Raw genomic sequence first — 25611 nt, 5'->3', positions numbered from 1 at the left:
TTTTATGGCTCATTGGAGGTGAGTCACACAGATTTTCCTGCTTGTGCTGGCTTCAAACCATGATCTTCAGATCTCAACCTCCTAAGGAGTTAAGATTACAAGCATGAGCCACTAGCAACACAGTCTTTCATTTCTTTTTCTTGTTTGTCAATAGTGGGGCCTGAACTCAGGGCCTGAATGTGATCCCTGAGCTCTTTAGCTTAAGGCTAGCATTCTGCCACTGTGAGCCACAGCTCCCCCTTATGGTTTTCTGGAAGTTGATTTAGAGATAAGAGTCTCATGGACTTTCCTGCCTGGACTGGCTTTGAACTATGTTCCTCAGATCTCAGCCTCCTGAGTAGCTAGGATTACAAGCATGAGCTACTAGTGCCTAGTTTCCTTAATTCCTTAATGCCATGGGGAAGCTATAGTTTAGTTTGAGGCTGATATGAAGAACGTCACTTCGAAATTGCCCAGAACAAAGTCTCCAGACTATGTTCTGTAGCTGAGGGGCACTTGGTAACACCCCATCTTCCTAGGCAGTGATGGACACTTAGAACTGTACCCTTGCCCAGTGACCAGCTTGGAAGCACAGCCCCTCAGGCTGCTTGGAAACTGACAGGCAGATGTGGCTTCTCCTCAACCAGTCCCTATTCACCAGCCTGGAACCCTGACTCCCAGCCTGGGGTAATGAGAGGAAGTAACAGATACATCTATTTTTAATCTAAATAAAGGGAAAATGTTTGCCACCAAGGAGTTTATAAAAATAACAATGCATTATTCCGGTATTAATAACAATAAAGATGTCAAACTGTCAGATAAGAAGTTAATCTCATTCCAAGCACAATTAAAGATGTTATTATCCCACCACCTGGGGCCACTTGGCTTTTACCACTCAGCAGGCTTAATAGATAAAGGGGCCAAGCACAGTGCTCAAAGAGTCCTTGCACTGCCACCTGCCCAGACTGCCACCTCCAGACTGCTTCCTCTGTGTCCCCAGCTCAAGGGCTCTGACCATCCTGGCTGCAGTGGCCTGGTAGGTCCTTAGATGCCAAAGGCTGAGCAAAGGTAGAGCAAGTTGGGGCTTCCCACTCTCATGGTGTGGCCCCCTTGGGGGACAGAGGATCCCTGGGCTGGAAGTCTGCATGCATGAGTGACTCTGCCCTGACACAGTGTTGCGGTTTCAGCTAAGAAGGCAGAAATATCATCAGTGAATGATGAAGAGACTGCCCAAGGGGAGGGATACTCAGAGACTAGTGGCCACTGGAAGCCAGCTTTATGTTGAAGAGACACATAGCAAACTAGTATTACTAAGAGCCAAGTACAGCAGGGCCTGAGGCTTCCACCCGGGAAACAGCCAGGAGACACACCTGGCCTCCTTCTCCCACCCCCATGGGCTCTCATTGAATAACTAAGATGGAAACTAGCTGACCAAGGCCATCTGAGGATGAAGCACACATAGAAGATCTGGTTTGAAGCCAGCCCAGGCAAAAAAAAAAAATCTGTAGGATTTTCCACCTTCAATTAAGTAGCAAAAGGCCAGGCTGGAGACATGATGAGAACCAGATTGTCATCCAAGTGGGTGAGAAACCTGAGCTCAAGCTCCAGTGCCCCCCCCCCCCCCGCCAAAAGAAGTGAAGAGAGAAAATGGGGAGTTAAGTCTTTGAGGTGCTGAGTTTCTGTGTGGGGTGATGGAAGGACTCTGCAGCAGGTGGTGGTGGTAAAATGCAGCCGTATGACTCTGCTAATGCCACCCAAGTATACCCTTCAAAGGGGCAAAGTGGTAATTTTATATTGGGGATACTGTATGCACTTTCTTTTAAGACCTTCTAAATGCTGGTGAGTAGAGCAACCGAGGTTCTCCACATTGAAAATGGCAGTGTAAAGTGGTACAACCACTCTGAAAAAAAAAAATCTACAACTTCTTGAAGACCTAAACACACCTCGGATTCTGTAACCCTAAAGCTTGCATATTTTCTCAAACGAAACTAAAATGTAGAGACCACACCAATGTTCATGACTGCTCCATATAGAATGGCCTCAATTTGGAACCAACCTAAATGTCACTGGGCTTGGTGACATACTCCTATAACCCCAACACGCAGGAAGACTGAGGAGAATCATCAGAGAGACAAGTTTCAAGGAAGGTAAAGGCATGTGGCAGACGATCAATGGCAGAAGAATGGGTAAGAGGAGGAAGAACATAGCATGGTATAGGAAATGGAAGATTTTAATAACCGGGCCATTTGAACTTGGAGCAGGGCCACTAGGGGTGACAGTCACAGCCACCCCTCAAGGAACAACCCTTCTGGGAATCTAGAAGGAAAGTAAAGGACTAATGACTGAACCCAAGGTGTCAAGTGTGAAACAAAGGGGGCATAGATGGAATCCAGATGCTAAGGAGCAGCCAGTGCTACCTGAGAATGCTCAGTGATAGCCTAGATGGGGTTGGTCTGAAAATAGAACAGAAGAGACAGCAGTCCCCAGAAGTTCTACCTCTGTGCCTTTGTCTGTCTTCTTCATTTCTGCCCACTATCCACTGAAACCCAGCTTAAAAACCATCCCTCCCTCTGGGGCCAGGAACATGGCTTAGCGGTAGAGTGCTTGCCTAGTACACAGGAAGCCCTGGGTTCAATTCCTTGATACCACATACACAGAAAAAAAAAAAAAGCTGGAAGTGGTAGTGTGGCTCAAGTGGTAGAGTGCTAATCTTGTGAAAAACCCAAGAATAATGCCTAGGCCCTGAGTTCAAGCCCCTGGACTGGCCAAAAGAGAGAGGGAAGGAGGGAGCGAAGGAGGGAAAGAAAAGAAAAAGAATCTCTCCTTCTGTCCAACTCTGGTGGTATGAATCCAAGGGCTTGGGCATATTCTCGTTGAGAAAGACCTCACTTCTAGCATGCTTCTGGGTTCCTGGGCTAACACACTGGGAAGGGACTTAGGACCAGGGCCCTCTCCCTTTGGTCATGCCCCTCTCCTGCACTTTGTGTTCATTCTAGCCTGTGTCCAGCCTGGATGGTCAGAATAGCTGAGGAATAAATCCCTCCCACCCCACTAGGAATCCTGGCAGGCGGGATGATCAGATCTGCTGAGCGCAGAACAAAAAGCTCTTCAAACGCTGACAGGGCTCACTTGGGTCCGCAGGATTGACCTGGGATTCTTTTTCCCTGGGGAACTGGCAGAATCTGCTCAGATTCTCCCATGCAGGACCATTAGGCATGGCGAGGAGCGGTCAATGCCCACCTCGCTGCTCCCCTGCCGGGGAGATTTGCCCTTCAAAAGTCCTCTCTTGTCCACAAAAGTGCTACAGGGGGTAAGGCAGATCCCAGCAGCCCCTGCAACACGATATACCCCACTCGGTCTGCACAACCTCAATGCAGGCATTGAGTCTAGGCCTCATGCTAGCCTTGGGCCATCTCCTCCTACACCATGGAGGAGGACGGCAAAGCACAGACAGGTTCAGCACCTTGCCTAAGAGCCACACAGGGGGTAGGTGCCAGGAGCAGGTCTTGAACACTAGCATCAGCAGCCATGTTCTTCACAGTTTGTGATACTCGGGGCTCATTGAAGGACTGGAAGGTGTGCCCCACTGTTCTCAATGCAGGATGGTAATCTAGAGGCTGGTTAGAAATGCCAATTCCCACCTCACCCCTGAGGAAGCAGGCACCCAAGGGTGCTGCCCAGCCATCAGCTTTTGCCTTCTAGAACATCCCAACTCATGCTAAAGCCTGAAAACATATCCACCTCTACACCATTCCCGTTGGCACATTTGTGTTTGTGCACTTAGCACAGCAGGCATTGGTGGGTACTCTTGGCCTCTGTGTCCCCACAGTGGCTTCCTAGGCCTCTTGCCTTGTGTGCCCCCTGCCCTTCTCTGTAGAAAGACTTGAGCTAATGGCCTTCAAGTAATGATGACCCCTAAGTGGTACCATATGCTCCCCAGGACCCTGAGCCTGTCCTTTGGCTCCCCTCAGATTCCAGCCTTGTCATATATAACAGCATCCAAGACCATCTTCAGCTCCACAGGTGTGTACACATGTATACACACACACACATACACACACACACACAGCCTCAAACAGCCTTGGGCTGAGAAGCTTGGTATGGGTTATTCAATGTATGAAGGAAGCAAAGAATGGGCACAAGGTAAAGTCACAGCATCTTAAATAAACGGAAGCATATTCATAAGCTGAACTTCATCTCCGAGAAACACTTATGTGTTATGCCACACACAAATGTGGCATACTCTCGTGAGCACACACATATGACAGGGACACATACATGTGCACACACTCGTGTGATGTACAGGGAGGCAGCGGCATTTCTATCCAGCCTTGCAGACTCTGCGGGCTTGCCTCCATCTCCTGGGCGTGGCTCCAGAGCTGACCTGCAAGACAAGGTGGAGCCAACATGTCCCACACAGCCTGTCCCTGTCCCTCCACCAGCAGGAAGAAAATTATGACTTTTTTCTTCTTTGTGTTTTTTTTTTTTCCTCTCTCCTCTTGTTCGGCACCCGGCACTAATTTATGACTATTTTTCCAACTGCACTGAAGTAAGAGGGTAATGGCTTTCAGCCGCTTGCTTTCTCGCACCTGTCACTCACGGGCGGCTACCTGACGGGACTGCAGACGAGGTTCCAATCACAGGGCGGCATTTCCCTGGGCAGCCAAGAATTCATAGTGGCCGTGGGGAGAGTTATTTCATCCCTGGGTGGAATCGCGTCAGGTAAACAGCTGTAAAATTCATAACCAGCAGGGCTGCCTCGGGCCGAGGGCGGACACATGTCCCTCAGCTGGCTCTGAGCCACCTGGCCAGGGGTCAAAGGCAGCAGGGGAAGGGTGTGTCAAGTGGATGGCTCGGATCCCTCTGTTTCCAGGGCCTGGACCACTCCAGCCTCCCGGCCTTGGGGAGGTCATACTGCCTCTTTCCACGACAAGTACCTCAGAGGCTACCTGGAAGGACCATTGTCCACAGTCCTCAGGGTGATGACATGCAGGCCTAGAGAACAGTAGGGAAGGGGGATCCTCCAGGGGTTGACTGACCCTGGCTGGTAGCTTGTGAAATGACATCCTCTACATTCCAATTGTTGAACATGTCCCGTGGTATTTCCTGCCACGCTGGGCACTGCCTCTGAGCTGTTCAGTTCCCATAGAAGAACATGAGTTGGATGGTTTTATTTACTTGTGACTGGTTGACTTTTTGTCTGTTTTGGGGTCTGAACTTGGGGCCTGGGTACTATCTCTTAACTCTTTTGCTCAAGGCTAGTATTCAACCACGCTGAACCACAGCACCTCTTCTTGTTTTCTGGTGGTTAACTGAAGCTAAGGCTCTCATAGACTTTCCTTCCCAGGTAGGCCTTAAACCCTGATCCTCAACTCTCAGCCTCCTGAGTAAGTAGGATTATAGGGGTGAGCTACCAGCACCCAGCTGGCTAGTAGGCTTTTAAATAACCAAACATGGCTAATAGAAAATGGCTACAGTTTGGATCCTGAATGTTCACCCTCCTTGTCCTGCCCCAGGCATGTGTATGTGCTTAAAGCTGGCTCCCCAGCCAACAGTGCTAGTAGAAGACTGTAGAAACTTTGAAAGGTGAGGCCTGGTGGAAGATTTCAGGTAATTGAGGGTGTCTCCTCCAAGAGATGGTGGAACATTCGCCCTTTCCTGTGTCCCTTTGTCACTTCTGGACACTGAGTAAACAACTTTGCTCCACCCCACGCTCCCCAACCATGATGAGCCTATCACAGGTAAGGGGACTTGGGAAGAGGGGATGTGAGATGGAGAGCACAGCAAATTGAAGATGCTCAGCCAACAGAAGCTGGTGCTAACTCCTGTCCTAGGTAACAATTGTTACTAGGTAACAATTGGATAGGTAGTAGTGCAGGACAGCCCCGGCTGAAATCTAGCAACACCTCTATCCACTAGCTACTTACTTGGGCAAATCACTTTCAAGTCTGCTTGCCTCCGTTTCCTCATCTACAATGTGGGAATATGCATTTCAGATTCTGAATGATCAGAAATGCTTAAGAAAAATATTCCAGTGGGTCTGGCCACTGGTGGCTCACACCTGTAATGCTAGATACTCAGGAAACAGATCTGAGGATCGCAGTTCAAAGCCAACCTGGGGCAGGAAAGTTCCTGCGATTCTTATCTCTAATCACCAGAAAACCAGAAGTAGCACTGTGGCTAGTAGCACTAACCTTGAGCAAAAGACCTCAGGACCAGTACCTAGGCCCTGGGTTCAAGCCATCACTGATAAATTTTTTAAAAAATTAATTCATTTGGGATCTATGAAGACAGAGTCATGGGTAGACCACACCTATGCCTTCCTCAAACAAAGGTGGCCAAGTAAGAGACCCTGAAATGTCCAGGTTTGATGTGTGGATGGCGGCAGACTACCCTGATCACAGTGGTGACATGGGACAGAGCTCTGGATCTCAGGGTTTTAGTGGGGTACCCTGAAGACTCCACATACCCTGATGTCAACGTGCTAATTTATGAAGGAGGAAGCTGGCAGGAGCTCATGTAAGAGAATACTACCCTCTCCCACCCACTACTTGCTATCCCTGCCACTCTTTGAAACTGAGCACCCAGTGCAGAAAAGCCAAGAAAGGGGCTTACTAGACACAGGGCAGGAGGGAAAGGGCCCTATTCTTATTCCCATGGGTCTGGGGGTAAGGCACCCCTGCCCTTACTCCCCATATTTATACCTAACACAAAACTGTAGAATGTCATCAGATTTCAAGAAAGAAAAAGGACATGCTTCATGCCAGGCAGTGAGGGCAGGTGGGTCTTACCACTCTTGTTGGTGTGTCAGGCTCTGTGCCCAGCACATGTCATATGTCATGTGTCATTGCCCCAAATAAGTATGTTAGGTTGGAGCTGAGACAAGCCCCCCTGGGTGTCCCAGGCAGCCTATCTTCTTCACAAAGGCCATGATTTAATTCTAGAACATTCCTCTTTATTATCATTTTTCAAATAGACTCAGATATTTATATTTGGGGTCTGAAGAGCAGGGCCAGAATCCAGGCATGATGCCACATTCCTATAATCCTAGCACTAGAGAGGGGTAGCAGGAGAATGGTGAATTCCAGGCTAGCCTGGACTACAGAATTCATCTTAAGAAGTCAGACATCAGAGGTGCACGCCTCTAATCCTAGCTACTCAGGAAGCTGAGATCTGAGGAGTGCAGTTATAAGCCAGCCAGTGCAGAAAAGTCTGTGAGACTCTCATCTCCAATTAACAACCAAAGAGGAGAGAGAGAGAGAGAGAGAGAGAGAGAGAGAGAGAGAGAGAGAGAGAGAGAGAGAGAGAGAGAGAGAGAGAGAGAGATACTATACTATGCATCTGGGATCCCAGGCTCTCTAAGGCTGGAGGTTTCTCCCAGTGGTGCTTCTCAAGTGCCTCTTTCTTCTGCACACAAAGCGGGAGGGCCTGAGAGGCTCAGGTGGATGCACAACTATCAACTTCTGGCTTGTAGAAGTCACCTGAACCAGCAAAGGGTAGATGGGGTATGCACGTGGGACAGGAGCTCTAATTCCAACCACTGCCAAGTCACTTTAGAGAGAACACTGCCTCTGGAAGCTACGTGGCTGCCTGCATCTTACACAGGAACACAATCCAGTTCATGGCTTTATACTCCCTGCAACATGCTGACCCATGGCTTGGCTATATAGGCTTTTGTTATGTCAGTACTAGACTTGAACTCAGGCTAGTACTCTACCACTTGAACCACAGTTCCACTTCTAGTCTTGTTTTGTTTTCTTTTGGTGGTTAATTGGAGATAGAGCCTCATGGATTTTCCTAACTCCCACCCCCCATCCTCTTGAGTAGTTAGGATAAAAGGTATGTGCCACTGGCCCTGGGGTTGGCTACAGACGCTGAATGACAGGTGCTTCCTGGTTTCCAAAGCTACATTCCTCCTCTGTGACACCTCACTTTCACCTGAGTGAAATGTATGTCCTCGCAGGACTCCCTCCCAGGCAGGTGGGGGCTAAAGAGGAAAGCAGGCTTCTTAATGGCCTTATGAAGGGCTCCAGAGCTTTTAATGACAGCCAGGCCGTCAGAACTGATTATGTCTTGCTGCTGTACTGTGTGGCACTGTGTCAACACTGGAGGCAGACAGGGGCTAGCTGTGCTGGGCATCTCAGAGCTGCCTCCCTAGGGCCCATCTTAGCTCACACATCTGTTACCTGTGATGAGCCTCAGCTGAGGGGGAAGAGCACACCAGCCAGGTGAGCAGGCAGGTCCCAGGAAGCCCAGCACGAAGCCTCAAGGGCAACACTGCCAGAAATGGGAACTACTCAGGTAGGAAGACAAGTTCAGCCCATTCAGTGCTAATTCCCAGATACACCCCAGTGCCATTTCACCCAAGATGGGGGTGGGGGAAGGCTGCAATCTGGAAGAAAGTCCTGGAATGGGAGGGTGTCTCAAGCCTCACAGGCAATCAGCTTGATGAGGCATAGCTTAGGGTCCATTAATGGCTTCAGGCCCAGTGGCTACCACCACATTCTGGCCTGGAATTGGCCAGGGCACAGAGAAGAGCAAAGGTCAAAGGGTCTGTGCCCTCAAAGAGTTCAAAATTCTGTCCTCTCTTCTACTCTTGATGGTCACCTAGAATGCAGGGGTGGCAGAAATGGTAATTAGGAAAATTATTCAGTGATGAGGGTACAGCTGAGGGGGTCATGCCCTCCCCAAGTATGCCAGGGGCCACACATGTCATGGTGTCATGTTTCTCTCCCACCCCACCCCCTGCACCGCCAGCTGGTCTGCAGGGACCATGCTACTGTACAGAAGCGGTGTCCTTTGCAATCAGGCGGGGCCACCTTGGGTAGCAGCTGTCCGACATAAGAGATGTTTGTAGGCTCTGTTCCTAGGGCCACAAGCCACCAGGGACCCCCTGGTATGTACTATAGTCCCCACTTCACATTCCAGGGCAGTACAGGTAAGAATCTGTGGAGAGGGAGAGCAGGAGGGAGAAACAAAATCACACCCCAAGAAAGCTGCAAACAGCTTTCTGGCCCAGCTCTGGTGAGCAAAGGTACCTCTGCTCTCTCGGGCTGTGGGAGATAGATGCCTCCTGCCCGTCAGGCCTGAGTTATCCACGACATAGGTTTTCTCTCGAAAGCTCATAAAGCAGTCGACACGGCACGGCAGATTCAGCACTCAATAATCCTCCATCTCACTCCAAGCTGCCGTCACCATATTCATTCTAAGTTATTCTTTTCAAAGCCTCAATCAATTCTGGGAGCTCGGGCATCACTGGGCAGGGTCCTGCTGCCTGAAAGCCCAGGAAAGAGGCCCCCAGGTAGCATGGTAACATCTGACAGGCTTCCTCTATCCACCCAGGTTTGAGGCTCTTGTCCCTTGTCCACCATGGCATGAGAGAATGAAGCCAGAGCTAGGAGTGAGGGGGGGACTGAAAGGTCCTTTGTATCCCCTTTGACTGTGCCAAAGAGAGTAAAGAGCCCATTATGGGGGGAAAGGGAGAATGGCCTGAACCCAGCGCTCCACTTAAGTGACTATGAGCATCAAGTGAGTGACAAGCTCTCTCTGCCTCAGTTTCCTCATCTGTCAAATGAACTTAACCACCTCCTTGACAGGGTGATTGAGGCCTATTTATACAGGGTGTGCAAAACATCCGTGTACAGTGTCTACACAGTTGAAAATGGCTACCTGTCCTGAGGACAGGATAGCTTAAGCCAGACACAGGATCTGGGCAGTGCCAGCATCAGGAGGGCTCACTCTGGGGCAGTCCTACCATGGCCATCATGCAACGAGGGAAGGGAAGACTGGGGAAAGCTGTGTGGCAGGCCAGGCAGGATGGTGGCAGTCACTGGAGGTGGCCAGCCCATCAGCAGGGAGGTAACACTGACTGCCTTAGTGAGATATGGAGCTGCCCACTCCTGCAAGGGTCCCTGGTGACAGGCATGAAGAGTGAAGATTTTCTTAGACGACGAGTTCACAAACTACCTGACACAATTCTGCACTAGCCCAAGGGAGCTGTGGCTCTATCGACCTTCATTCCTACCCAAGCGACTTTCTATCTAGTGGGGAAAAGTGCTAACACGCACCCCCAACAACAAAAATAGCACTAAGGATGATTGACATCTAGCAGCATTTACTAGCCACATATTTAGTTCTAAACGCCTTACTTCCACTCATTCAATCATTGGTCAGTTCTAGGAAAAGACAGTGTAATAATCAATCCCATTTTCTTTTTTCTTTTTTTTTTGCCAGTCTTGGCTTGAGCTCATGGCCTGAGCACTGTTCTTGGATTTTCTCAAGCCTAGAGCTCTACCACTTGAGCCTCAGCACTACTTCTGGCTTTTTTTTTCTATGTATGTGGTACCAAGGAATCGAACCCGGGTCTTTGTGCATGCTATGCAAGCACTCTACCAATAGGCCAAACTCCTGGCCCATCAACCCTATTTTCCAACTGAGTAAACTGAGGTGAAATGTCTAGTGACACAGTTCATACTTGCTTAAAAAAAATACCCCAGAGGGCTGCTTAGAAGAGGAAGCACTTGAAGACAAATGATTCAACACAACCTACATCCATCATCTGTAAAGCAATTAATTTCACATCCAAAGCTCTTTCATAGTTCCATGTAGACCTGGCTTGGCCAGCTAATATGATGATACCACTTCCAGAGAAGAAAAAAATAAGGCTCAGAGAGGTGAAGGACCTCACCTGTGGTCACCCTATTGGCAAGAAACAGAACTGGGCCAGGCACCAATGGTTCACACCTGTAAGCCTAGCTACTCAAGAGGCTGATATCTGAGTCCCACATCTGGGTCCTGGGCAACCTACGGGATAAAATGGGGAAGGCTGTGGTCCCTGGGATCCCTAGGGGTTCTGCCTGTCACCCCCTGTGGAGGGCTTGTGCTGCCCTGAAGAAAGACAGAGGGGGCAAAGTTAGGGCAGCACCCCATCATCCCTTCCTCAACAGTAACTCCTTGGAAGTCTTTAGCAGGCCCCTCCCTCTTGGGGCTCAGTTTCTCCATCTGTAAAGTGAGACCATTTGCCTAGAACAGTGGTCACCAGATTATCCTAATGAGGTCCTAGGGGTCTACTGGGGGGCCTTTCAGTGGTCCTTTAAGTGGGGGTAAAGTGCTTCCCGCTGTCCACCCTGGCCTTAACTCTCACCCAAGGTAATTCTTCTCCCTTTATATCACCTACTCTGCAGTCCCTATGCTGTTCCACTCCCCTCCCTCAGAAAACACCTATAGGACAAGGATTGGTATTAATACCTTAGACAGTACAGCACATAGAAGACATCCACTGAGATGTATGTTGAGTGAATAAGTGTGTGTGTGACTTCTGGGGGTGATTACATTTGCCCAAACAGTTCCACAGCTAACACAGAAATTAAAAACTCATCTTGGCTTCAGGAAAAGATGGAAAGCTCTTTCGGCAGGAAAGGAAACTGCTGAAATTTGAATAAGCTTGATCATTAATAGCATTGAACTAATGGTATTTTTCCTGCTTTCTGTAATTTTATGGTTGTGCAATACATTAACACACAGGCAAGCTGGGCGAGGGGAAGAAACTCTTCCTACTATTTTGGCAACTTTCTGGCAAGCCTAAAATTATTTCAGAGTAAAAAGCAAAAGGAAAACAAGAAAGAGAAGTTATCCCATCGGCATAGACTGAGGCTCCCTACATTTGACAAGGTTCCATTTACATTGAGCACTGGAGAATTCTTTTTTTTTTTTTTTTTTTACTTTAAGAGCCATGTATTTACCAGCATTACTACAAAGACAGACAGACAGCTGGTCCCTCCGGGGACTGCACATCACTCCGGGGGTGATGCTCGGTGTGGCACTGCGTGGGTCCTGGCTCCTGGTTTTGGAGACTCTCCTTTAGGCTTGGCCTGCCCTGCCCCCCCCCAAACTTTCATCTGTAACCTGGGCTCCAGTTTGGGGCCCCTGGTGAGCCCCTGGGGGGATAGTGTGAATGTAGGGAACCTAGGCTGCTACACCCCCCATGCTGTCCAACTCTGTCCTTCACATCAGCCAAGGACGTCTGCTTCTCCTCCCCTCTCATTACCAACCAGCAACCTGCACTCACTCATGGGTCCACTCATGTCCATGATAACCAGCACTGGCCAGGCCCCCCATATGTGTGCTGACTAGCTCCGACTCCTGTAGTTTTATCAGCAGCCCGCAAAAGCACTGCTCTAGGGTACCAGGATGTCCCTCCACATCAGTCCCAAGGAATTCTCTGGAGCAGAGAAACCTAATTCTCTCCCTGTGGTTCTCCATCTTCTCCAGAGAGGAGGAGGGAGGAGGAGAGTTTTTCTTCATTTAAAGAGCCAAGGGAGGTTGAACACAGAGGCACATGCTTATAATCCCAGCTATTTAGGAGAAATAGGCAAGAGGATCCTGGTTCAAGTATCGTCCTGGGCAAAAACATGAGACCCTTTCAGAAAAACAATCTAAAGAAGATAAAAAAAAATAGCTAGGGGCATGGCTCAAGTAGTACAGTGCCTGCATTTGCTGGGCATTCTATTTTGTGGTTCAAACCCCAGTACCACAAATTTAAAAACATAAAATAAACAAAGAAAAAAGCCAAGGAAGAGAGAAAGGTCCAAAAGGAGGGAAGGGGATACTCCCTGGGTCACTAGGGAGTGACTGAGGTATCCCCAGAGGCCTAAACCTCTTCTGGATGCCTCTCATCCCTCCCCATTTTGGGGTACATTTCCCCCCTCCCCAGTCCTCCCTTCCCACCTCCAAGTCCCAGCTTTGGCTCTCCATTCCTGCCATCCCTGAGGGTGAGGTGCCCACAGCCCTCCCTCAGCTCCTCACAGGCCCGCAGCAACTCCATCTGCTATGACCACTGACTAGGGTCAGCCCACCTGAAAATTGCTCTCCCTGGGTCCAAACGAAACAGCTGGGCATTGATGGAGTTTGCAGAGAAATTAATCAGCACGGCTGGCAGCAGTGCCAGCCGCTGTCTGGGCCCGATCCATCCTAATGGCTCCTGACAAGACTAATTTACTCATGTAGGTGATTAGCATGGGCATTATCACCTTAATGGTGGCTGGAGACACTTTGGGGGTACTGAGGAGCCACAGGAAGGAAACCAGCAGGACATCTGCCATCCATTCATTCACTCATTCATCTGTCCGCTCCTTCACAAGCAAGCATCTGAGGGGAGCACAGTATGCCAAGCCCCGTGCTTGGCACAGAGGACCCAGGCTTGGGTTACCCAGCTGTGGGTTGCAGATAACCCACCTGTGTTGGAGGGCCGTTCTGAGTCCATAGGAACCTCGCAGCTAATGAGCACAAAGGGGCTCTGCAGAAGGCCGTAGTCAATAAAACATGACTCTAGCTCTTCTGCACAAATACTAAAATGATCATTAATTGTAATGTCGATATTCATAAAATTAATATTTCAAAATTAATAGTCCCATGACGAGTTACATTCAAGTAACCACAGCAGAAATACTGGCTGCATTCACGGAGCCAGTGACAAAGCTGACGGTTGGGAATGGGGAGGCTGAGAGTGACTTTGAGAGCCATACCTGGAAAGGCAAATAGGATTTTGCAGTCAGAAAAGAGAAGGGGGTGCTCTAAGCCAAGGGACCAGCCTAGAGACACCAAAAACATAAGACACTAAGGTACACAGCAAGCAGTGTGGCAGGACAGAAGGTGTCTGTTAGTAGGGGTGGCAGACTGGAATGGACAGGTTTACTCCTTCCTATGGGTGTTTAGGACAGGGGTGGAGCACACACCCCTCCCCCCACAATGGTGGGCTGAGACCTCAGGGTACTGGCCAAGGTAGATGGCCCACATCCTCTAGGACACCACTGGGAACTGAGTTAGCTCAGCTGTCTCCAAGCTGGGCTTCCTGCTGCTGCTCTTCATTCCTCCCCAGGGGCCAGCCAGCACTCAGTGCCCCGAGAGCCCAAGCAAATATGCTGCCTAAACTGGGAAAGCAGCTGGGATGATAAAAATGCCATCTTCACGAGGCACAGGCCTCACTGTTGACACGCGCAAGCACGTACAGCGTCTGTGCCATCTGGGGGGTGCTCTCCTGGGGCCACTCCTCAAGCAACTGTCCCCAGGGTTAGGTCCCTAACATCCCCTCCTGGCACACTCTGGCAAGGAAAGCCCCTGGGCAAGCCTCCAAGAGGGACGGCAGGTGGCATGGAGCCAGTCACAATCCCTGCCTTGAAAGATTCTCCTCCATGCTCACAGACTTCAGGTACTCCCTCAAGCATCCCAAGCTCCAGGCACAAGGCTGGGTCCTGGGCACACAGAAAGGGCCCAGTCTGTTTAGAAGAGTCACAGCTCACGAAGGAGACCAATTAGCAACTAACAACCATGCCTGGTGTGTAGACACAGGGGAAAGCCTAGAAGAGGGACCCAGGGAGGCCCCAGAGAAGGCCTCATAAGAAGCAGGTGTTGGGAGGAGGGTGTGAGCTCAAGTTAAATATTTCCTGTAGACATGGAGGTGAAAAGACTATGCAGAAAGGTGGCTGTAATGGCACCTGGAGTCTCATCTGAAGAGTGGTCCAGACAGGAGGTCTAGATCTAGGAGTTGCCAGCTTTCAGACAGGGCCTAAAACTGGGGACTTGGACGAGATCCATGCGGGAGAGAGGACATGAAAGCTGTCGAGAGAGCAATATGGAGGACATAGCCGGAGGCAGGGGGTGGGGGTGCGTTCTTCCAAGAGCGGGGAAAGATCAACTACTGGAAGACCTCCAGATCCAAGAATTAAAGATGGATTTAACAACTGGAGCTACATTGGTGGAGTGTCTGGAATCAGGCTGGAGACAGCACTGCACAGCTTTGTCCCTCACGCATGTCCTGTGGCCATTCATGAGTGATAGCTAGACCAAGGTCAAATGACATCTGTCCATCAGCCTGCCCAGGGGCTAATCTGCCTTGCCCTGTCATGCCTTGCTCTGCCCAGGTTCTTCTGCCCAAGACAAATGCTCACATCTAGAACAAGATGCACGAGGAAGGATAAGGGACCCTGTTTGGAAAAGTGAGGCTATATTAACAGGCAGGGAGAAGGCAGAGCTAATTAATGACTTTATCTGACTTCTGACTTCTCCAGCTAGAAGATGATCTTCAAAAAATAGCATCACCTGGGGCCAGGAGTGTGGCCTAGTGGTAGAGTGCTTGCCTAGTATGCACAAAGCCCTGGGTTCAATTCCTTCGTATCACATACAGAAAAAAGCTGGAAGTGGTGCTATGGCTCAAGTGGAAGAGCACTTGAAAAAGCTCAAGGATGGTGCAAACTCTGAGTTCGAGCCCCAAGAATGGCAAAAAAAAAATCACCTTGCAAACTTAGCTACTCAGAAGGCTGAGATCTGAGGATCATGGTTTAAAGCCAGCCTACACAGGAAAATCCATAAGACTCTTATCTCCAATTAACCACCAGAAAACCATAAGTGGTGCTGTGGCTCAAAGTGGCAGAGCACCAGTCTTGAGCAAATGAGCTCAAGAGGTCCTGAGTTTAAGCCCAACAACAGACCAAAAAAAAAAATTATATAAAAAACTGGAGCCGGAGCCAGGAGTTTGGCCTAGTGGTAGAGTGTTTGCCTAGCATGCACAAAGACCTGGGTTTGATTCCTTGGTACCACATAGAAAAAAAAAAAATAGAAGTGGTGCTGTGGCTCAAGTGGTAGAGCTCTAGCCTTGAGAAAGCCCAGGACACTGTTCAGGCCCTGAGTTCAGGCCCCATGACTGGCAAAAACAAAAACAAAAAACAAAACAAAAAAAACCCAAACAAACAACTGGTGCCTAAATGGCAAGGAATTAGCAAGAGGCTGCACAATGTCCTCAAAGGACTTCAGATTGCTGTGCCATGCCCTCCCATTCTACTCCCCCATGCTGGGAATTGAGGCTGGAGCATAACAAATGGGAAGGGCAAGGGTCTAATCCCCAACCATGCAGAGCTTGTTCACAGAAATGACAATGCACAGAGTCTGTAGCCAAATTACCTCTGATTCTCAAAGGGAATTTACAGGATGGATTAATACATTAAAAACACTTAGGACATTGTCTTGAGCATCTATGCGCTGCTTTTTAACACTATATTATCATAACATGATCATATATAGAATATTATCATTATTATTCTGTAGCTAGACCTAGACCAGTGGGCAGGCATTACTGGGAGGCAAACCACTTCCGGCGTCCAGTAAGCTGACAGCCTGGCTTAGGATCTGCCACTAGCTATTGACATTGACCACTAGGCTAGCCCTGGCTTCTTTGTGTGGCTGGCTAGTCCCATGTGAGCTTGTGGCTAGCCACCACTCCTGGGTTCTCCTTCATTAAACATAGGACATTGGAGGCTTTGGAAATCCGTGTAATTTATATAAATTCCCCCCAGCAGCCCACTGAGGAGAATTAGCCTGGTTTTGCAGATTGAGCACTGAGATTCAGAGGGCAAATGGTCAGTAGGAGTCAAGCATCAAAGTCAAGTCTCTAGGCTAACCCCTCCCCCATCACGCCGCAGGAAAAGGCCAGTCCTCTGGTGAAATTGTTTCAACTGTCACCCTTACCTGGCCACTCCTGGACACAATCCAGAGCCAACACTCACCCTGGGCCATACAGGTGCCAGCCCACTGGGATTGCCTGAGAGCCTGAAACTCTGTCTGGGCTAGCCAAAGCCACTGAGGACACTTCCCCTTCTCTTTGATGAGATGGGAAAAGTAGAGAGCCAAAAAGGTTTAGCACTGTGCCCAAGGTCACATAGGAAGGAGTACAAATTTGACTCTTGACTTTCAAGACAGAGTCATGCTGCCCTATCCTGATACAAAAGGAAGAGAAGAAGATAGGGGGAGAGTCCTGGGCTGGCAGCCAGCCATCCTCAGAGAGAGGAGCAGAGCTGTCTGCCCGCTTACTGAGGCTCCTTCCATCCTGTGGCCCCCTAGAACCAGGGATCAATTCCTATATCATTAAACAGAGGCTCCCCATCTTGCCCACTGGGACAACCAAGTGCAACATTCATAAGCTATAGTCTTGGAGCTGTTCTGGCTAGGGAGGGAAATTGATGCTGATGTTTGCAAAAGAGAAGACAGAGGCTTCAGAGACAAAATTAAAGGGGCATGGAGTTGGGGGGGAGGAGAAGGGGGGAGTGAGAGTGGGGGAGATGGAGCACCAAGCCCAAGGCTTATCACAATCAGTACTGGCCAAGCCCTTAGCGTCCCAAACACCCATATGCCCACCCCACCAGACCACCACCTTTCCCTGCAGCACTGGCCTCTGCATCCCCACCAAGTATAGCCATGTAGGGTCCCAGGCAAGGACACAACTGGCCCTGATCATACCAGAGGGGCTGGCCACACGTCTCCCTCCAGTGTCTACCTGCTCCAGTACCTACCCTTTACCACAAAAAAATGCCTCTCACAGGATGAGTGGAAAGGGACAGCTATCAATGCCAATGAGTGTGAAGCCCAAGGAAGGGCTACCTACAGGACCCTGCTCAAGTGACCCTATCTTCTACTCCCTCCCCAGCTTTCTGTCCACCATGCCCTCAAAGATGACCTCTGCTCCCTCAAGACATTCAGTCACTCAGGACCTCAATTTCTGCATCCATCTATCTAAGATCCCTCTGGGAGTTGCAGATCTGGGGCCTGGTACTGAGGGGGTGACCCACGAGTATCTAACAAACTGGCAATATGATCCATATAGCCACCAGTTCATTCTTTTACTGACCACTGGTACTGGCACCCACTTTGCTGGCTTCTGCCAGCCCCATGTAGGGTCTGTGCGGGGATGTAGCCATACCCACTAAAAGCTACAGCTACTAACAAGCACAAGTTACAAATCCAGGGCTCTACATTCAGCCCCAACCTAACTCAGAGCAATAAGCAGCCCAGCAAGGCTCCCAAGGGACTCACAGGTCCACTTTCCTCCCCTCAGAAGGGTGAGCTTTGCAAGAGTATTTCAAAGGGGCAGGCATCCTTTACACCAAGCCCAAGATACCCAAATCTCAGCCCCCAAGCCTATCTTCACGGATGGAGGCTACTGTCACCCAAGGGGGAGTCACTTTTCTCTGAGGGCTCCCACAGTACTGTGCCCAGCTCTTTCTACAAGAGAGACAGGAATGTTCCTGTGCCCCCCAGTGGCAGGGCAGGGAGAGTCAAGCTGCCTGAGGCCCCCACTTAGAAGAGTTTTGTAGACATATATACCCACTCTGCCATATGCCTACATTGGGCATGAGAGAATGCAAAAAATAAAAAAGGCATTTTGGTGGACACGCCAAACCTTTCCTCCAAGCTGCCCTGATTCATTTGCGAGGATGATGGCCTGAAAGATGGCTGGTGCTGAGCTCTGACCTACCCAACCCCTGATGTGCACATACAGTCCCTTCCCTCCTCCCACAGAACAGGTGGCCTGGAGAGTGAGAAAGCCCAGATTTCAGGTACCATCCCTAAAGTGGCCAGAAGAGAATGAAAGGACAGAGGGCTACAGGGTGGGGGGGTACTGTCCCCCTTGTGCTCCTGGGCATGGCCCCTGCCCATGACACAGTAGCAGCTGGGATCCTGCCTTCCAACCTTGTTTCTGAGGGGTTCTGGGTGCCCAGCGCTGAGCTGCACTGCAGGGTAGGGAGGCAGACGGGAGAACAGACCCATGATGATGACTGGAGGAGATGAGCATCGTACCACAGTGGTCACACTACCTCTTTATCAAACATGGCAAACTCAGCTCAGAAAGCTGAATCATCCCAGAAAAGTACAAAGGGCTGGACAACCGTGGCTATCTGCAAGTACCAGCAAGGACTTGGAACAGAAGAGACATGGGCCATTCTGCAGGGCAAAGCCATTTCCAGAAATGCAATGAAGTATCAGGAGGTAATGTGACCACCCTTGGCTATTTACAACTCCCTTCTGCTCCAACAGCCCAAAGTGGGAAGAAGTGCCCTGTTCCTGGGAACATTCAAGCAGGGGCCAGATGACATCATAGAATTGATACAAGTAACGATGCTCTCGACCTCTGCGCTCCCCTTCACAGCTGGGAGGTGAGATCTCTCCATGCAACCCCGAATCCTTGCCAGCCCCAGCACCAACTCACCCACAGGCGTGTCCTCACTGATCAGCAAGTATGTGTCAAAGAAGTGGTTGATGAAGAAGGGCAGCCTGTTCATCTGGCCTGGAAGTCAAAGGACAAGAACATTAGCTTGAGGACCCTCTGCCAGCTTTACACACAGATGCAGAGCAGGGCACCCAATCTGCCTGTATGTAGTACGAACAACTTCCCAGGACCCAGAAGGTCACTGTCAGGTACACAGTCACAGGTGACCACTTGGCACAAGCCCCATTGGGCCATGGACACAGAATGTACAGGGTTTTGGAAACTGCACAAAAATACCTCCTTACACTTTTAGATTGAGCATATCCTGAACTAATACAATTTGGGGCCGTAGGTTAAGTAACACATATTAGTAAAAAGGGATTTTGTTTTATGCTTCTAAAGTGGGTACTGAAACATTTTAAGCTCACATTGATCAATATGGCTTAAAAAAGAACCTGAACTTTGCAAGGTTCAGGGTTAAGCTGACCACATGTGTAACCCCAGCATGTGGGGCGGGGGTTAGAAAGTCCTCAGTACATGTCTGTCCTGTGAATGGGCAGTCACTCGATTCCATAGAATAAAGGATGCTCATGTTGTCACAGCTGCCACCTGTGGAACAGCTTACACCAGGTTAATACAGCCTCCTATATGATCTCAACTCTATCCTAGCCAGCAGGGCAGGCACTCTCCCACGCTGCCTCACTGTGGAAAGCCAGGATGAGAGTCACAAGTAATCAGCTCAAGCTTCCTTCCACAGTTGGCAAGTGGCATGGGCCACACACCACCTAGACCTGGAAGCACACCCTGTTAACCCAGTGCTCCTGCCAGGCGATACCCATGTGGGTGGAGGAACTTGGTGTCTGTGAAGAGCCCCGCCCACCCCAAGTCTCCACATGAAGCCTCCCCAGGGTGGCTTCACCTCTCCTCCAGCCTTCCCCTGAAGTAGGAAAGTAAAGCCCCTTCCAAGCTACCACAGTTGCTGAGCCTGTGTGGACATGGGCTCCTGGATATGGCGAGGGAAGCTCTCCCTGTCCTCTTGTCTACTGATCCTGGGCCTTCGCCTTATCTTCTCTCCTTCTCCATTGTTCAGGTAGCCAGACTGCAGCTGTTTCTGGTAACACTTTTGCCAAAATTGCTGGCCTTTCTACCTTCATGCCAAGCTTCTACCCAGTCATTATGACTTCTTTTTTATGTCCCTTCCTTCCAGAAGCCTTCCCTTACTACCATGAATATGTGTGTCCCTCTACCCTTTGCAAGGAGCTAGTGGTCAAGGCCTCATTATTGTAACCACTCTGTGCCTCTTTCTAGCCACTTTTTCTCCCATGCCTCAGTTTACTCTGGTGCAAAACCCCCATAATAATGGCATTTATTTCACAGCTGACCCAAGGAGTGAATGAAACTATACGCATAAAGCGCTTACTGCTATGCCCCTGGCACACAGCAAGCACTCCATAAATGGTAGCTATTATTAATAGTGGCATTACTACTGCCTTCGAAACCAGGGGAGGGGGAGGGTTAGCTTCTGATCCCTGCTGAGGGCCTTGGGCTCCCAAGACAGAGTAGCAGGGGGCACTGAGCAGAGGAAACCTCAGGCACCCAGAGAATTCAGTAGCAGGCTGGAGGTGACAGCAGGAAACTAGGGAGAAAAATATATTTATGGGCAACCACTTGGTTCATTTCTAAATTTCCTTTCATAGAACCTGCCGATAATCAGAGCTGCAAGCACTACACAGGCAGCTGGTCAGACCTGGGGATGTGTGTCAACTACCATATATCAGGCAGGTCTTGAGTTCTCAAACAGGCCTGCTCCTTCCCCGCCATTCCCCCTCCCCTAACCTGAGGCTTCTGGCCTTACACTACTATTTTGGGCACTGCCTAATTCTGTCCAAAGACAAGTGTTGTTCCTAAGGCATGGAGGGTGATGCTGGCCTTGAGGGCTGAGGGACAAGTTTTTTCTGAAGCCATTTTCCATGCAGCCCATCCTAGGATCCCCTTCTTGTTCCTAGACTGGAGCACACGGTCCCTCTCCACTTGCTCTCCAGGTGATCCTGTGGTCCTGGCTGAGCCCCCTTCTGTTCCTGGAAGTCAGAGCTAGTTTGGTCTCAGCAACAAGTCCTCCATGCTGTCAATCTCCCTCCTCACCAGCCCTGCTGTACGCCGGCCACCCCTCTGACCTCCCTCCTCCTTCTTCCCCTGGCTTCCAAGTACCTTTCAAGTCTGGGGAGGAAGGAGCTATAGGCCAAAGGAGCTTCTGCCCTTCCCCATGCCTGTCTGTGGGCCAGGAGCATCCTGCTAAGTTCTGCTATCATTCAGTAAAGCCTTGACCATGGGGCTGTTGGCTTCCCCCACTGAGGCCAGGGTGACAGGCTCTGGCCACTGGCGTGTTCTGGGACCACACTGTAGCCCCTACACAGTGATCCCTGGTAGCATTCCCATCTTGAGGCTGAAAAGTGAGGAGCCCAAAAGACAGAGGCATGTACCCAGGGCCAGGCTCCCTAGGCAGACCTTGTTTCTCCTCATGAGCAAGGGGAGGGGAGAAGAGAGAGCTCCCTATCACAGGAGCATCCCAGCAAGGATGCCTCCAAACACAGTGTCGAGAAAGGGGACCTTCCTTGGCTGCAGAATGCTAATGACACTCCAACAAGGTTGAGGCTGCTGCTTCCTCCAGAGCCTCCTCCAGCTCCCAGGAGTGGAGAAGGGGCTCATATCGCCAGGCATGCTGTGCCCACAGCTCTTCCTTGGGGACACCTTGGCCCTGGGGGATCTTGTGTATGACATGCCTACAGTCCCAGCCTTCCTTCAATGCAGCCAGAGCTACCTTGCTCCTTGCTGTCCAGGGGCAAAGGCAAATGGATGCCCAGGAGACCCTCCTGGCCTCCCCTAAAAGCACTTGAGAGGCTCTTGGAGGGGAGAGCCACTGTAGAAACAGGGGCCACATGTTGCTTGTCTATTTCTTAGATGCCTTCTCCCTTCTCTCCCGTCTAAAACTGCATTCAGTCTTCAAAGTTTGGATGGAAAGCTTTCCCTTCTGGCTGGGTTTATCCCACTGCAGCCCAAGGGCTCCCACCTTCTGAGAGACTTTTCAGGAGCATGGATATCTCTAGGACCACACTATTCACCCACTCATGCAATACACTAGAGCTGGTATGTGGCTTGCTCCGCTAGACCTTCAGTCCCATCCATGAGTAATACCTCTCCCTCCCCCACCCAACAAAGGTAGGCATAGTATACACAGTGCATCCCATAGTAGGCACTGAAGACAGTTGATAAACTGAACATACCTAGCCCAGAAGCCTTAGGAGAGGGCAGTTCATGGTCATAGATCAGAGCTGAAGTATTTCTCAAAGCTCCTCCCATCCCCCTGTGTGTCTAGGGGCCGTGGGGACAGCTGGGTATTTTCAGCCCTGTGTGAACTTCAGCAGAGGCCCAGAGAGGGAAATGTATCTTCAGTCACATAGCAAGGCAGGTCTCTGGATCCCATAGCACCAAACCACATAGCTGGCCAAGGATCCTCTAGCCTGGCCTCCCAGGCAGAGGCGGGCTAGCAGAGACAGGGAAGGATGGACTTACCCCAACATCCAGAAATCTGTACAAAAAAGCAGACCACAAAGAAGCACGCAGTCAGGTGGCACCTCATGGTTCCTGGAGACACAAAGAAAAAAAGGGTGAGATACTCCTTTCTACTAACCCACCCCTAGAATCCCTACCTCAGCAGCCCCAGAAAGAACCTGATCTGAAAAGGGGGAGGAGGAGAGGGAAGTTCTGTGTTATTCGATTTCATCATCACCTAAACCAGTGGAGTAGCCTGGTCGTCCTCTTTCCCTTTGGGGTGAGGGATGATAGGAAAAGCTCAGAACAGGCTCAGAAGATGTGTTTGCAGTCTGTTCTGGGCTCAGTGGGTAGAGTAATGGGATGCTACTTCAGCCTGAGACCACATCTCCCAAGTATCACAGCCTAGGGATGCGGGGGCAGTTAAGGGATGGTGCTGACCACAAAAGCAGAGTTAGTGTGGGCCTAGTGAGTCGAGCAAGGCAAAATCTGGTGATCAATGCATCTCGTCCTATTTTTATATTTGTCATATTATCTTCTGAACTTAGCGATATTATCCTATGACCTTGAAGATGAAGAAGCAGTAGATCCAGTGTCCAAAGAGGCACAGCGCAGGATGGAGAACTTTCCAGATACCCCCTCCCTGGTAAATCTGTGACACTGAATGCTGGGGAGCTCAGAGCTAAAGTATGGAAAGGTTTGAGACACAGCTGATGGAGCTTAGTAAGGCCAGGTCTCATCTAGAAAGAAGGGAGGCTGGGAGGTAAGCTGTGTCCTCACATTGGGTCCTGGCCCCAAGGCTGTAGGGAACTGTCTCAAAGGAATGTCAGAGGTTCAAGCTCATTGGCTAGGATTCCTACTTTTGCTAGGCCAATCAGCCTGTGGACACAGCTCCATCCATCATCCTTCAGTGAGCACCCACTTGTCATCTTGCTGGAGGTACTACTCCTTGGTCCATGAAGCAGGGTCTAGAGGCCAGCAGCCATGAAGCGGCTTGCTTAGAGACTCTACCAGCAGTGATGGAAGAATATCTGGACCTAAGGTGTTGTGCTACCTCCCCACCAATGAGTGACTGGGAGAGGCCCAGGGAAGAGAATGGAAGTGGAACCAGGGATGGAACGATGGAAAGACTCCCACACTCTGCCAACCATGGGGAAAGAGATTCAGAAAGGATAAAGGACTCATGCCAACCCCCCCACACACACACATACACACTTTTTTGTGTGCTGGTGCTGGAGATTGAACTCAGGGCCAGGGCACTGTCCCTTAACTCTTTGCTCAAGGCTGGTGCTCTACCATTTGAGCCACATCTCCACTTCTGGTTTTTTGATGGTTAATTGGAAAAAAAGAGTCTGATGGACTTTCCTGCCCAGGCTGGCTTCCAATCACAATCCTCAGATCTTGGGCCTCCCGAGTAGTTGGGATTACAGGCATGGGCCTTGACTTGGACTTGAAGAGAACTCTGAGCTCACATCCTGATGACCCTGTGGATGGTTCCTGACCTGTGACAACAGCTCCTTTGTTTTCTTTCTGTACTAAAGATAAGTTTGAAATGTGAACCTGCTAGAGGACACCAAAAGATTCTATGTATTTGAATAACAAAGGACAAATCACTCCACTTTGCCAGAGTTTGTGAATGCACAGAGCCCATCTTGGAGGTTTGCTAATTGTGGGGGCCAGTTAGGGAGCAGAAAGCTGCTTACAGGATTCAGCCACTTAAAGGCCACATGCTCTGAAAGTAACATCTGCTGATATGTTTCAGTTCAGTGGGAATGTGGACCCAGTGGCTAGGACCTTCTGATTTTCTCTCACTGAGATTTGGGAAATTTGGCTAGTCCATACATTGAATTTTTAGGTAGTACTAGGGTTTGCTTGCCAGGCAGGAGTTCTACCACTTGAGATATACTCCTACTCATTTTTTTTCTTTTTTTTTAAATTAATTTTTTTTGCTAGTTCTGGGACTTGAACTGAGGGCCTAGGCACTATCCTTGGGCTTTTTCAAGGCTAGTGTTCTACCACTTGAGCCACAGCACCACTTCTGGCTTTTCCTGTATATGTGATACCAAGGAATCAAACCCAGGGTTTCCTGCATGTTGGACACACACTCTACCACTAGGCTATACTCCCAGCCTTTTATTTTTTTTATTTTTAATTTTATTGTAAAGGTGATATACAGAGGGGTTACAGTTACTTAAGTCAGGCAATGAGTACATTTCTTTGTTACCCTCTCCGTCATTTTCTCCCAGTTTTCCTCCTGACCCTCTCCTTTTTTGCTTTAGTTATATTTAAAGTAGGGTCTTATATTTTCTGCCTAAACTTAGCCTTAGACTATAGTCCTCCTATCTACGTTGCTTCTGGGTAGCTGGTATGAGTCACTGTGCCCAATCTAGATTCAACTTTCAAAAGTTGACAAATAATGCAACTTACAAATAGTATTTTGTAACCCAGGCATGACCCATCTGGCAGTTAGAGAGGACAGGCTGGCCTACCAGGCCTTTCTCTGTACCTCAGTATGTTACACACACACACACACACACACACACACACACACACACACACACATATACACATACACATACACACACACACAACTGATGTTTTTAGTCTCTCTCTACATATAAGCAACTTGTAAGCTGGGAGGATGGGAGTGGCTAGATGGTAGCACACTTACTAAACATGCATGTGGCCTGTGTTTCATCCTCAATCTCACACACACACACACACACACACACACACACACACATTGTTTTTCTCATGTCATGATATCCACAGTAACCCTCCAGGCCAACATTGTGTAGAACTGCCACCTTTTCTTCAAGGGCTAGTAACAATTTAGTCTGAATATTTCATAATGAGTTTACCAGCCCCTCCTTTGGATATGTGGCTCCTGCCGCAATAGACCATGCACTGGAAGCTATCTGCAGGTGACTGCATAGAAACTTTGCTCTTCAATTAAATACAATACATGGCATGTATGCCAGATCTCCTTAGATGTTGCCAGATGGCCCTCTGGGAAGGGGGCAACAATTTACAGTCCCTCCACAGTGTGC

General features: G+C 49.6%; 1 protein-coding gene across 1 annotated transcript in view; it reads right to left on the bottom strand.

Annotated features, from left to right (window-relative positions):
- Cdh23 (cadherin related 23) overlaps window positions 1-22649 on the bottom strand; it is a 305993-nt gene extending 283344 nt beyond the window's left edge. The window contains exons 1-2 of the mRNA XM_090346502.1: window positions 22583-22649; window positions 19013-19090 (exon numbers count right to left, since the gene is read on the bottom strand). Of these exons, the coding sequence (XP_090202628.1) occupies window positions 19013-19090; window positions 22583-22649 (145 nt within the window). The remainder of the gene's footprint in view (window positions 1-19012; window positions 19091-22582) is intronic.
- Window positions 22650-25611: the final 2962 nt, after the last annotated feature.

Source organism: Megascapheus bottae, chromosome 15, assembly GCF_031878675.1.
Source record: "Megascapheus bottae isolate mThoBot1 chromosome 15, mThoBot2.hap1, whole genome shotgun sequence".
NCBI lineage: Eukaryota > Metazoa > Chordata > Mammalia > Rodentia > Geomyidae > Megascapheus > Megascapheus bottae.
Note: the sequence above shows the minus strand (reverse complement) of the source record. Positions and strands in the feature narration are given on the sequence as shown.